The sequence below is a fragment of the Lycorma delicatula genome, chromosome 9 (assembly GCF_047948215.1).
Source record: "Lycorma delicatula isolate Av1 chromosome 9, ASM4794821v1, whole genome shotgun sequence".
In the NCBI taxonomy this organism is placed as follows: Eukaryota; Metazoa; Arthropoda; class Insecta; order Hemiptera; family Fulgoridae; genus Lycorma; species Lycorma delicatula.
Genome location: NC_134463.1, coordinates 120,645,712 through 120,661,014, shown reverse-complemented (window position 1 = coordinate 120,661,014; position 15,303 = coordinate 120,645,712). Strand labels below are relative to the sequence as shown.

Genomic DNA, 15,303 nt, shown 5'->3' with positions numbered 1-15,303 from the left:
AGCGAGAGTAGTATTAAATAAAGCAAAACAATTTGTAGTTTATGTAATGAATAAAAATAATATAAAACTGATAAAATTGCTACAAACCACGCTAAGATAAAATGAAGAAACTATCACAATTTATCTTTTAAAGCTATTTGTATGGACAGATCAAACAATTTGTAAAGTAATTAAGAAACTGGTACAGATGATTGAAAACAATATTGGAAAGTTGCAATAAAAGTAAAATTCATAAAATAGTGGATGAGGTTTGTTTTCTAGAGCACTAAACAACAAAATGGTAAAGTGTGCCAAATGGCACACTTTACCATTCTTTTCTTATTATTTATTATTTCCTTACTTATTATTTAAGTTGGGCAATTTCAAAAAGCCACTTATCAGCAACACTTAAACCTATTTATTTTCAAAGCTCACACAATACTAAATAAATATAAAAGTATCAATCGACCATTGATGGGACTGATTGATTGAATTTGACATAAGAATGCAGGCAAGAAATTAAAAAATTATCCTTTTCTTGACAATATCCAATTCGCACAACTTTAACTGTAAATGTAAAACATGATCCTCCAAATATTACACATGTCACTGCTAACCCTTAAATAAGGGATATACAAAATTTTAAATGCCATTATTGAAGTTGTGCTTTGATAAATTTTAACAAAAATGTATAACTTGGAATATGCTAATGGAAGAATTTTTAGTGTTCAACACAGCCCCGGGGATCATTACTGTGAAAAATGAGAGCATTTGAAATACTCTCACAAAGTACGGTTTCTCAAAGGAAACTGAATCCAATATATATGCTCTCAAGCGACAGCGCGTAAAATTATAATGGAAAATGGATGATTTAAAAAAAATGTCAAACATGAAGGTAATTGTTTTAAAAACATTTTCATTTAGATTATTTTACAGTTTAGCTCTAATAAAAACAATATTTGTACGCTGAAGACAGAGATCAGATTTCTAATTTTTTCAGCTATATATTAACATTATTTATACTTCAGCCATTAATTTGTGGCAAAGAATGTAAAAATTAATAATGACTATTTTCAATTCTATATTTATTTTTATTTTAAATATATAATCCATACAGTCTTACGTTTTTATAACCTTTATATAATATACGAGTAATATAATTTTCACATATAACTCCCAAAAAAAATATGCACTTCTACACAGTGAACATTTTATCAGGCCTCAATGTTATAGTCAGTGTTCAGAGATATTTCAAGTAATTTTTCTATAATCTATTACTATGTTTGAAAGATATAGAATAACACTTTCACTATTTCAGACAGTAACTCTTTTATTAAAATAACACCTTTATTTGTAAATATCTCTCATTAAAAAGATCTAGGTTCTTTTTTTATGTTCTTGTGCAATATATATTTTTTGTTCTATAAAAAAAAATTATATCCATTTTGTATGACATACATTTTATTTGTTTAAATTATTTGCCTAATTCTGTATCACTATTTGGAATAGTTTTATAAATATATATACCATACATTAATATTTATTTATTTATTTAACGTAATCCAACAGTGATTTGATTTTTTGTGCATGGTTGTGGTATAACATCAATCTGTTTTATAAAAACTAATTTCATTTTTTGAATGACATACAATTTCATTCTTATCATTTAAATTTACTTTCACATCTAAAAAATTAACTTGTCTACTATCGTTTTTAAAGACAGAATTTGATTTTATAAAGTTGATTCATTTAAATGAATATTTAATTTTTTATATATTAATATCAGTTATATATCGATAGAATATACAGTTATATATTATCATTTACTTTATCCATAAAAAAGCTAATTTAATTTGGCAGATTGTGATAATTAACAGTTTTTAATATATGTAAATGGTAATAATAGGTAATTGGGAAAATATCTTTACAACTCAAATTCATTCAAAAAAAAGCTTAATACGTTAAAGTATTGATTAAGTTTAAAATTCTACAATCAAATAAAAAAATTTATGTAGAGGGTTTCATTTTAATTCAACAAATTTAAAAAAATTTAATTTCATCACTATTTTTGATTTAGATAATATTTTGTATATAACTTACCCACCATATAGTGACCAAAAATCATTTTTTAATGTTTTTAAAAGAGTAATTGACCATTTTCTAATTTTCCAACAGGTAAAAACAGCCATTTTCGTTATTTTTTCCACGAGCTGTAGCATTCTTATTTTACATCATACAGAGAGGTCAAAAAGGGCTTTTTAAAGATGGAACTTCATCTTAGTGTACTCAAAATTCACTTTTATTACATAAATAAATCTTGTAATGTTTACTGAGGTTAAGTTTACTAATTTTTTTCAACTTTTGGGCCCAAAATAAATAATAAAGGGCTTAAGGTAACAGGTTTGTTTTTTACCTTTTAACTCTTAGGTAAAGGTAGTATTATAAAAAAAAAAACTGGACTATTACAGTAAACATTTTTTTTTTAAATTGCCACAAATTGTTAAGATTTTGAAAATGTCTCAATTTTGGGGCCCAAAAACCACGGGACAGGTGACAAAAATCTGAAATTTTTACAGCATTTAGTACTTTTTATGTAATTTAACACCACATAAAATTTATTTTGTTACTCATAGGGGTTGACAAGTAATGAAAACATCAAAACCGCTAAAAACATTGTTCAATGAACAATGTATCCAAAACATTCACAAGTATTTTTTCAGATAATAATGTAGGCCTACTATACAAAATATTTTGATATGTCTATAATGAGATAGTTTGTTACTTAAAGTATGACACATGCTCAAACTCATGTTTTAACACAAAAGTGAATAGACACTGTTTGCGTAATCCTCAATGTAAACATTGTAGAAGGTTCAGTTACTGTTTTGATTTCAATGGGACGTTGTATTGTTGCTAATGTGGTTAGGATTTAATGTCAACTTCTTTATAAAGTAATTTTATTATCAGTGAACTTAGAAATTTTTATTTTAGTTGTAGAGAAACTGGGATAAAATGAAGCGAGGTGCAATTGGTAGTTTTATAATTTATACTAACTGTATTGTTATAGTAAGAACCCCTGGCATTTCATAAAAACAGATTACAGTGTTCAACTGGCATTCACACTGAATTGTGTGAATGAAATATCACAAATTGACTTACAATAGATATTTTTGAGTTTACTGAACAGAAAATAACATTGATATCTTTAAGAAGTGGATGTACTGAAACAAAAAATATCTGTACTTTTCATAAAACTGAATATTTAGATAAATATTTTCATATTAATGGGAAAAGCTACTCTGACCCATTTAGCTGTCGCACTAAACTGGTTAAGAAAACTCTTAGAAAAAAACCTTTGGCACTTTCAACATGCAATCCAAATTTAAAATTCCAGGCAGAGCACTGAACAAAATGCTTAAATAAAATACAAAAACCGCTAGATAAAACAGAAAGCGACCGGAATGTGAAGATATATTTGAGCCTCAATGTGTTTGAGCCACTGTGAAGAAAGCTTGTTAAGCATTTGCCATTTCCCCAAAATTAAGGTTAAGGTGCAAAAATTATCAAGCAGCACAAAGAAACCAATTAAAAAAAATAAAGTTACAAACATAGCAGTCAGTACCAGTAAATTAAATAATTCCTTTAATTTAAATATTTCTACAGAAGAAACCACTTTAGTACCACAAAATTATGCTGAATCTGGTAGTAAATATGAAGAATTAATCAAAATAAAGGATAAAATGAATACAGTTGCATCAACCAAGGAAAAAATTAATATTTTATGTTTATTACAAAGCAGCTGGATCATTAAAAAAAATTCAAAATGAGTTAGTGTTAGTATTCAGCCTATCAATCCAAACAGTTAAAACAAGTGGAATTTTGCCACAAATCGGCAAAAAGAAACCCAGTCATGTAATTAATGAAACTGTTATTAAATGTACTCCAAGATTATTACCAGAATGATGAGCACAGCCGAATGATGCCAAAGCAAGAATTACATCCATTTCTCATACACAAGGTCTGTAAATAAAGTAATGAGACTAGTTTTTTTAAGGCAGCCAAAGTGGTAACACTGTAAAGTTACTAGTAAACATATGAAGAGCTGATTAAATATTATGTATTAATATTTTTAGTCTATTGTTGCAACATCAGACGTAAACAAATGTTTTGTGAAACAGTTTTTTATGTGCATTACAAAAATGAGTGATACTAATTATGAGTAACATTGTACAATCAAGTTTTGTGTTAAACTCTGTGAGAATGCTATTGAAACTTTTCAAAATTAAAAAGGGCATAAGGAGATGATGCTCTGTCACAAGCCCAAGTTTTTAAATGCTTTAAAGCATTTTCAGATGGCCGGGAATCAGTTGCGGTCAATCCACACCCTGAGAGACCGTTAACGTTAAAAATTGACAATAATGTTGAGCGAATCAGACTTGATATGGTATGACCAGTGATTAACTGTCAGAATGATTGCAGAACAATTGAATTTGAACCAAACCACAGTCTGACTGCAGAAAATAGCTGCCCGCATGAGACCAGCCATCAAAGTTGCATCATGACAATGCACTCTCAATGAGTTTTTGACAAAGAGAAACATTCCTGTAGTTCCTCAACCACATTATTCACCTGACTTGAGTACCTGTGACTTTTTCATGTTCCAGACTTTAAATAAACACCTCAAAGAACACAATTTTGGAACAGTAGAAAACATTACAAAAAAAAATGTAACCAACCATCTGAAGGATATTCCAGTTTCTGAGTTCCAACACTTCTATGAAGAGTGGGAAAACAGTTTGAAGCGTTGCGTTGCATGGCTTCCCAAGGTTGGCTTCCCAACTACTTCGAAGGTGATAAGGGTAAATAAAAAGTTTTTCTGAACCAGTCTCATTACTTTATTTACAGACCCCTCTTATTTTAAGAAAGAAGGAAAATTGCAAAGCCAAAGCTTCTGTGTGATTAGTGAGTACTTGACGCACAATACTACATTCGTAGTTCTGCTTCCAAAAGAAAGTTATAAAAAGTAAAAAAACACTGTTACCACTAGTTAAACATTTAATTTTTTTGATGTCTCCTCAGCCCAGCATATAAAAAAATAACATTTATAAATTTTTCCCAAAATCATAATTTTGAAAGGACAACTGAATGGCATTTTTTGCCTCATACCATGCAAAAGGACCATGTGGTTGTATTAGTGGAACTGTAGAAAGGATTGTGACTAAAGCAAGCCTTGAAAGGACAGTCAACAAACTGTTACACCTTCTGAAAAGTATAATTATTGCAGACATTAAAAATACAACATTTATTTTCTGCTCTAATAAAGATTTTCAAGAGACTGAAGAATACCTCAGTTCTCATTATCAGGTAATCACAACAGTCCCAGAAACAAGAACCTTTCAAGTTATGTTCCAAGAAGTCATAAATGTATTTTGAAAGTCCGGGTGGCCTCTGAATCAGAAACATTTACAATAGTATCTGTACAAGAACATTAGTGTTTCTGATTGTTTTAGGTTTACCATCAAAGCCAAAATGTAAAAATTATGTCTGCTGCGCATACGATGGCAAGTGATTGTCAGGCAAAGTCACTGAAGTCAAAGTGCATGAAAATGAAGAGGAATATCAAATACACTTTTTCCATCTGCAAGATCCTGGTACTTCATTCCAGAAATCATTGAGGGACAATCAAACATGGGTTCAACTAGAAAATATTTTAAAGATTCTCATGCATTCAGAACTTTTTCTATCAACTACTGGAAGAGGAAATAACATTACACCAAAGATGAGTGGTTGTATCAGTTCCACTCAAAAAAATGGCATGTGCACTAAGCTATTAGTTAAGTTTGTTATAAAAGAGTGCAAAGATTTATTCATAACTTCCATTAGCAGGTGTAAAATAAGTAAAATTGAATTGAACAACTTGTTAATGTATTTGAATTGTTTTATCATTTTGTAATTATATTTATCATTCTGTAATTGACTATCACTTTGTAACTGACTACTTATTAAATATCAATTTATTCACTCCGATGAGTTTAGTTGTAATTTTTATAATCAGAAAAAAATAAGTATCACTACCTTTGGATACATTGTTTACAGTTAGAAGGAACACTGTTTTTAGCGGTTTTATTGGCTTCATTACACATCAAGCCCTATGAGTAACAAAATACATTTTATATGGTTTTTAAGTAATAAAAATCACTTGCTACTGTAGACATTTCAGATTTTTGTCACCTGTCCCACATGTGGTTTTAGAGCCCCAGAAATGAGACATTTTCAAAATCTTGCAATTTGGTGGTCATTTTTTTCTAATGAAGGACACTGTAACAGTACAATTTTTTTATAACCACAGTACCTAAGAGTTAAAAGGTAAAAAACAGGCCTGCTGTCCTAAGCCCTTATTTAGTTTGAGCCCAAAATTTGATTATGTAAAAAAATGAATTTAGAGTAGACTTCAAGTTCCATCTTTATGTTTTTCAAAAAGCTCTTTTTGACCTCTGTACGATGCTACAGCTCATGGAAAAAAGTGATGAGAATGACTATCTGTTGATGAGTTAGAAAATATGTCTATTACGCAAGAAATTTTTTTTTTTTTAAATATGAAAAATATTTTTTGGCTACTACAAGGTGGATAAGTTGCATAACAAATATCAAAATCAAAAAGTGATGCACTCATCATTTGATGAATTAAAATGGAATACCCCATAGGATAATAACTATCAGAACAACTTCTAAATAAATATGTATCATAAAAAATGATTTCTATCTGTATAAGAGAACAATAACATGTAATAAGCCGACAAGTTTTACACCATGACCATAAAACAATTTTAGATTCCTAAAAAGAAATTTCTATATAATTAAATTATATTACTGTAAAACCAAATATATATTACACATTCACAAAAACTTACTGTTCTTGGTACAGCTCTCTTTGGCTCAACAACTCTTCCATCAACTTTGTGAGGACGTGAATTCTGAGCATCATCCACCATACTTGCTTGAGAATATGTTATAAATCCAAAACCACGAGATCTGAGCAAAAAAGATACAATTTTATATAAAGAATTTTTCTGTGTTAATAAACCTGACTAATATAAAATTCCAACAGAAGCTCTTCCAATGATTTGTTCCTCCATTCAGTGGATATTTCTCATCAATTTCACATTAAATACCCTCCTCCCAACAAATACAACAATAAATTCCTCTATAAAGTGACTATTCAGCTCAATATCAAAGTTTTTTCTTTTTTTAAAAGATTTTTGTGAAGCTTGAATTCAGCTGTAGTACGCAAATTAGTATTCATTAAAATGACCAATTAATCTACAGTTCATTTAAACATTATTTTAGAAGCTGAAAGCAGAACTTATATTGTAGAAATCTAGTATTGAACTAACAGTATTCTAATCAAATTGTACACATAACTCACGGATTCAAAGTTTTCTGTCTTCCACCTACTAAGCGCTTCAAAGCAAGACTAACACATTTTACAAAAAACTGTCCTGATCCCCAGAGACCAGAACTTACCTTGTGTTTGCTGCGGCTGGGTTTACCTGAACATTAACTTCAGCGCAGTTTTTTTCAATTATTTTATAAAATGCTATAGTAACAAATAAGTTATTTTAGGATTTTTTTGTAAATTTATCCTCCGATCACCAGCGGTACAAAACACACTGTGGTTACACAACACATTGTTGCAATTCCTACCTCCAGGGTAAAGATACACAAAGTGTTTTAAGTTTTTTTATAACCCGTGAATGCTAAACAATTTGGTTATTTCCTATTTGTTGTAAAGATTATTTGTTTAAGTAATAATCAGTATCTGGTTAGGCCTAATGGTAAAAAAAAATCCTTATGGTTCTGATTAATAAATTGCGTAATTGCTTATTTATGAAACTGTCAGCGATGACCTTGTATGCTGACAATTTTTACTCTGGTATGTCTTTGGCACAGAAATTATAAAAAATTAAGATTGCATACTGCAGTACCTTGCAAAGTAATAGAAAAGGAATCCCTGAAGAAATAAGATGACTGAAATTAAAACGTGGGGAAATCTTCCATCTGAAAAGAAGAAATTAAGTCATGAAATGGGCTATTGATGTTAACAGTGTTCCCATAACACAGGAAAGACAAACAGAAAATGTGAACCAGTGAAGAAACCAAGTTGAGTTATAATATAGCAAATCATTCATTATAATAGAAGAGAGAAAAAAAAAGAAGAGTACACTACCATATGTTGCCCTACCATTCAATTTTGCATTAAGAATATAAAATGTTATCACAAGGTTGCATTTGAATTAATTTTTAGAATTACAGTTAATGCCTGAAGGTCTGGGGCGAAGAAAAAAAAAGATATGGCACGGTTGCTACTGCAGCATGAATCAATAAGTAGCAAAGCAAACAGAAAAGCGCATAAAGTGACATCTTTCTGCCAGAAGTGTGATGGCAATCCAGGTTATTGTTTGCAGTGTTTTTTTTTTTTTTGTACCATGTAAAATTTTAAAAAGCTATGTTTTGTTAGAATATTATAAAGTGTTAATGAATTAACTGTCTAGCATTAATTCTTATAAAACTTGATTTTTTAACGACTTTTTGCAATTTTTTTTTTAAATTTAAATCTTGATTAATATATTTTTTAGAATGCAATTAATAAATTATTAAAAGAATAGTAAGACAAAATTAAATTAACAAACAATATGATTATTTATTACAACTAAATATACTAGAAATATTTTTATTTATTTTGAACTTTTAGATTATTTTGCATTTATACTATTTTAATATTATTTATTAAAAGTAAAGGAAAGTTCTTTTAAAGTATTAAAAGTTAAAGATTGAATTTATTTACAAATGGATTCTGATTACAGCCATAATTATTAATGTGGTTCTGTAATTTGGCGTTAGGAAAATTAAATATATTGGCAGTGGGTACTCCAGGCACCGGTGTGAACTGAACTACATGAAAATGTGCCAAAACTAACCTATAAAAACAGATTCATAAACTAAACGTAGCAGAAAAGTGCAACTTTATTCAATAAATATCATTATAAGTATCAACTGTGATCCTGTACCCAGCAACTGGAGCTGCAATAGTGCAGCTCCGGTTAAAAGATATGTTCCGCACCCTGGGGATGGGAAACTCATTTCCACCAAGGCAGCAATTATAACATCCCACTTGATTGAATAACTTTTCCTAGCACTGGTGACTGGAACAGCAGCAAAGGTGTTCAATTGTTGTACTAAACTTTGCTAATGAGTTTTAAGCCTAATCACAACTGTAAAAGATCTATGGTATTTTATTCTGTAACTAAAATTATTTGATCTACAATTTGCCTGAATTCAGTGAGTACAGGTTTTACAGGCATTTACTTAATGCCCGTAAAATGTACTGGCATTTTAGTCTGTCACACAATTAAGTTGTTTTATGACTTATTAGACAAAAAGATTTTCTTTCAGTTTTTGAAATTTCTTTTCATTAATGACGACAGTAAACTGGTCAAAAAATAAAATATGATCACTTGAGATTCTTTACCCTTTTTATGAAAAAGGTCAAATTTAGCTTCAAACAATGATATAGCAAGACTAGTATATAACTGTGACAGATGAATATCATCGTTTTCTTTCAAAAAAAAAAAAAAAAAGAAAAAAAATATGCATACTACAGACTATGGAGTTTTTCCTTTTTTTTAAATTTCAATTACATGATACCATAGAATAAAATAGATATTTTCAAAGAGAATCCAAATTCATTTATAATAAACAACATTATATGAAATACTTGAAGAAACTGATCTAGAATTGACTATGTATTTGAGTAAAGAAAAAGACTGATGAAATCTTGATTTAGTTTTTAAAATGATAGTTAACAATGAAGTAGTTCCTTAATAATTTATTTCTCAAATTCTAACACAATCACAACCTCATTAGTCGGTAATTAAATGTTCAATCATAAAATTAGATTTGGTTAGCCAGCTCACAATACAAGCATCAAATAAAACTTTGCTCTTGATATAACTTCAATGAAAACAAATAATATATACTATACATTACAGTGTACTATATTGTTAAAAAAAATTCATTATTAATCACTAAATATTTGAAAAAAGGACCACTCACCTTTTTGTTTTTGGATCTTTCATAACAACTACATCTACAATTTCTCCCCATTGCTCAAAATGTTTTTTCAATGAATCATCAGTCGTCCTGTAATCCAGTCCACCAATGAATAGCTTCCTCATATGTTCTGGTTCTTTAACAGAACCCTGAAAATTAAAAAATATAACAACTTTCAGTACAATGCAGTTTTACTGGGAGATTAATTTTCAGTTAATTATTGTTTGCATTAGGTTATTACTTCCTTGTACGAAATAAAGGACGTTATTGTGATCACAAAAAATTTTGGTTTTCAGATTTCAACAGAAATATCCATTTTGACTAGTTTTGGCATGACATCTATATGTACGGACATATGTATCTCTTATAATTGAAACGATTAGCCATAGGATGTTGAAAATTTTTGATTTAGGACTGTTAACATCTAGTTGTGCACCTCCCTTTTTGTTGCAATTGACTAGACCAAACTTTTTCTTAACTGCAGTAATAAGCCTGCATTGAGAGCTTTGAGTTCAGTTGAGAAATTAACTACAATTACAATAATCACAAAAAAAAAATTTTTTTAAATAATTACTTCTTAATCCATATAAAAATAAACTAGTGATAGATGCCAGTTTTTATGTTAAAAGACAAGCATAATATAATAATTTGTGAATTTTGAAAAAAGTTAATTATTTGTTCTATTTTTTGTCTTTCAACTTTCATACTAATCACTGAAATTCATAGTCCATATTATTACAAGAAATAACTAAGAATTACAAAACAACAATCCAACCCATACAAAGTATAAAAGAAAATTAAGAAGCAACACTAATGGCTTATTGTATTACAACATAAAAATAAATTAAAATATACAAATTGATAACATTATAATTGAAAGAATTATAAAATAAAGAAATTACTTTTATACCACACAACACTAGCTAAGCATTTTGACATCTTATACTTTGCATTCGAAATCAGTAAAATTTTAGTTCCATATTACAGGAAAACAAAAATTATAAAAATACCTAACCAACTGAATCAACTTTGAGAGGATTACATAAAAAACAATTTTCAAAATGCCGAACTGAAATTTCTAAACTTCAGCATCTGAAATAATCAGAGATATCAGAGAAAAAAGAAGCCAAACAATTTTAGCTATATTTTTTTTCTTTGGATAAAATTAATAGTTTTTTTTTTTTTAGTAATCGACTGTACTGGTATGTACTGTACTGTATTTAACTTTTCTTTAAATGAATACTTATAAAAAATATTTGAGATTGTCTGTGCTGTAATTTAACCATCTAGTTTTCAATAAAAATTTGTCACCATCCGGTTAATTTTTATAATAATTTATAAAAGTAGTTCCAAGTAAAATTTAAAAACGGAATAAAAGGTTTACCTCCTTCCTTTTAATACACCTTATAAAATTGCTCCAATCTCTTGGAACTTTATTTCTGTTATAAATTTCTTCTTTGCCCCTTCTATTACAGCACATAATCCACTTCCAGAAATTTTTAATTTATCACGATTACAATTCTTTAACGTTGCATAAAAATATAACAGCCAAGTAGACATTCTGATTCTGACTGGACCAACAGCTGCAAAAGTTCTCTTAAACTTAATTTTCAACTGCTTACAAATATAAATTTAAGATGAAATTTGCTGTCTTCAAAGTGCAGCAATCATTTTGACCCAAACTAAGCAATATGGCCAGGCAAATTTAGTAAAACATTTGTTCTTTTATATTGTTGAATTAAAGTTCCAAACTTTGTTTTTAAATCAATTCATTATTTAACTGAGGAGCCTGAAGGCACTTTTAATAAAAGTCAGCATTTTATTATTATTCTGTTGTTTCAAGTAACTTATCTTCTTTTGGGCATTATAAAACAGGGAAAATGGTTTTGAGGTAACTGCTTTCAGTTTGGTCCTTCTGACACTAAAAATATATATTACCTAAAAGTAAAATTAATATAATAAATTTTAAAGTTCGGCACTTTCAGATCAAGCCACAGGAATTACAATAAAAATAATGGGAGATACAAAAGAGAAAAAAGTCCAGAAAACCAGCATCTGAAGAAACTGGTATTTTAATAATTATTAACAGTAGTAGTATTGGAAATAATTTTTTTGTGAGGAATGGCCAACCAGATAATCCGCCAAAAAGCCACAAACAACAAAATCCCAACCTTCTATAGATAAACTGACAATGCAATGCAAATTTTCAGTAAAAAATAAAAACCAAAAATAAACTGAAAAGTTACAAAAATAGCTCCGCACCACAAACGAAAATAATTAAATAGATAATCTGAATAAAAAAAAAATAAAAGAATAAATGTAAACTAAAAAAAATTTACTGAAGTTGATAACCACTCTTACAATCAACAACCTATTTTTCACAAAAAATCTTGCACCATTATTTGATGCATATATCATGAATTTATAATAAATTAATAGCAATGTTGTTAACTGAGAAAAACAACAGCTTAATTTGCAAATGGACATTGCTGTATGCTCATTATGTCAAAAACCTGTTTATTACAGTTTTATTATCAAAAGATAGTTTATTTAAGCTTATTAATTTGCCAAATATTCAGCTTTTAATAAACATGTTACAAATTTATAACCACTTTCTTGTTAACATTTAATAACAAATTTAAAATGCAAGAAATATAAATATTTTTTAATGCAGTGACACTTTGCTTAAGGCCCTTTTTTGTATACGCTATCTTAGTTCTATAAATTTGAACTATTATGTACAATATGTAGTTCACATACATTATTTGTTAACTTGATTAAAAATTCAGATTGTTTTAGCAGCTACTGTAATTTTGCTCAAAATCTTTTATTATATCTTTATTTCAACATATTTATAAAAAAATTAAAATATGTAATATAAAAATTATAAAACATGTATTATATAGTAATAAGTATAAAAAAGGTATCCAATCATATTATAAGAAAAGTGAAATTTAAGAGTTTTTAGATGAATACTGAAAATGTAAATTCTAATGTCACTGAAAATTGTGTTAAATCTAATGAATGGATGCAGGGATTAACTTTAACTCTGTTGTTGTGAGAGTACTATATACAATGCTGTTAAACATGAAATTTTTTAAAAATTTAACAAGATGAATTAGCGCAACAGTCATCAGTTTTATATAAATTTCTTAATTGCTGATTTATTAATGTTAGTGTTTACAACATGTTAAATGTAAAGAATATAACCTTATTCAAATTTTATATCTAGCACAATTTAAATAAAAGTTGTAGATTACATAACTACATTTCATTTTTAATAGAGCTTGCTTTTTTAATATGAATAGTATGATTTTATTCTATTAGTAATCATATTTTTGTTTAAGCCTGATGCTTCAAATATTACTTTGCAGTAATAAGATAAGACTGTATTGTCAACAAAAGTAATTAATTGAAAATAACCAAAGTTAACTTCCAATTAATAATGCAAATAGATTTTTTTTTTAAAGTTAATAAAGTGAATTTAGATATTTTCCATCAAGCGGCAGCATTTGCATTTTGTTGGAAATAATGTTAACGCTCCTTGGTACAGGATGGAATGATGTCATCAACATTGCACATCATTATTACCACCACCACTATCGCACTGTAATTTATTTATAGTGTCCTCACCAGTATTTGTGTTAATGCAATATGTACCAGGTTACTAAATTTGTTAAGTCCTCACCAGTATTTATATAATACTTTCATCATCTATCGTGTGGTTTTGTCAACAGTGATATAACAAGTATAGCTGCCATGTAATTCATTAAGTCAATTTAGTTAACACCAGATCATAAATCAACATAAAGCATCAAAACAATTTGTATGCATACTTTCCAGAATCTATTACAATGCCACACGGATTGTTTAACAGGATAGGTCTTGAATAGAATATACAATAATCTATTCCTCGTTGAAGCCTTCATTCATTGTCATTTTTATAAAAATGTTTATTTGCTTAAATGAAGTTACATTCACAACAATGCTTGAACACAGCTTGAATAAACCTTTTATTTTACAGCAAAATCTCTCTAAGTAATTAGTGATTAATACAACAAAGATAAAATGTCTGTTTAATGCTAATTAAAAAGAGATAAAAAGAAAAGACAATAATGAACTACTCTGACCTCCACACTATACCACACTGAAATACTTTTGTTTAAATTAATAAAGACCTAAAATTAAGTTCAGGCACAAATTTACAATAAAGACAAAGAAAATATTTACGTCTGTATTCTCTTATTTTAATGTACAATGCTAAATATATTGACAATTTATTAATTTAAAATTTAATAATTGGCCGACAAAGCTAATTTTAAAAATTAAAATATAATCGGCGTGCGAAATTAAAAATATTAATTTCTAACAAACGAATCTACATTAAATTAACTGCAAAAAATGTTCCTTGGTACACGAATGAAACATTGGGCCAATAAAAACTAGTGGTGTAAGAATTTTTTTTTTTTTTAAATTAGTAAACCTCAATAACAAAAAGCAATTTCTCAAACGTGTAAGAATTTGCAAAACCGTTTTTACAACCAGATTACAACATCACATCAGTCATTTTTTTTACACGCGAAGAAAAACTTACAATCAAAACTTGAAAAAATTTGCAATACTTGCACTTCAGTTACAATCTATTAGCTTCTAAATATGTTTAAAAGGAATTAACAAACATTCATTAATCGGAATAACTACAATTTCACCTACGCCATTACAATTAACGTATAAGCCGGTCAATAACGAACACAAGACATTTAAAATTCAGTGGGTCAAGATTGTTTATCCAATATAAAATACACTCAATGCTCATTAACTACTTACATCGTACTCTGATTTCACCATCGTTAAATCTCAAAAATTTTCACGTTTGGTCAAACAGCAACCGACGCCAACACGCAGACCAGCAAGAACAAAATGGAAGAAGCGGAAGTTCTTTAATAAATGGAATATTTCCCGGATACACAACCAAATGAAAATAAAAACTGTTACATACAAACTAATACTACTTATTGTCAACAATGATGTTAAAACGGCAAGAAAATAATTTTTTAAATATTACAATACACTATATTATGTTCTTATATTCCTTTTAAATAAAGTTATATTAAAATTCTCGTAATAAAAGTCAGTTTAAAGTATAACTTTATGGCCAACAGAGTGCACTGTTATTGTAGTGTACGCATCGAATTTTGTGCTGAGAGGTAAAGT

General features: G+C 28.4%; 1 protein-coding gene across 7 annotated transcripts in view; it reads right to left on the bottom strand.

Moving 5' to 3' along the window:
* LOC142330518 (heterogeneous nuclear ribonucleoprotein A1, A2/B1 homolog) overlaps positions 1-15,069 on the bottom strand; it is a 53,417-nt gene extending 38,348 nt beyond the window's left edge. For all 7 annotated transcript variants that reach the window (XR_012757795.1, XR_012757794.1, XR_012757796.1 and 4 more), the window contains exons 1-3: positions 14,917-15,069; positions 10,093-10,238; positions 6,891-7,011 (exon numbers count right to left, since the gene is read on the bottom strand). Coding sequence is in view for 3 of the 7 variants with exons in the window: in XM_075375844.1 (XP_075231959.1) it covers positions 6,891-7,011; positions 10,093-10,238; positions 14,917-14,937 (288 nt within the window). In the remaining 4 variants the exon portion in view is untranslated. The remainder of the gene's footprint in view (positions 1-6,890; positions 7,012-10,092; positions 10,239-14,916) is intronic.
* Between the last annotated feature and the right edge of the window lie 234 nt (positions 15,070-15,303).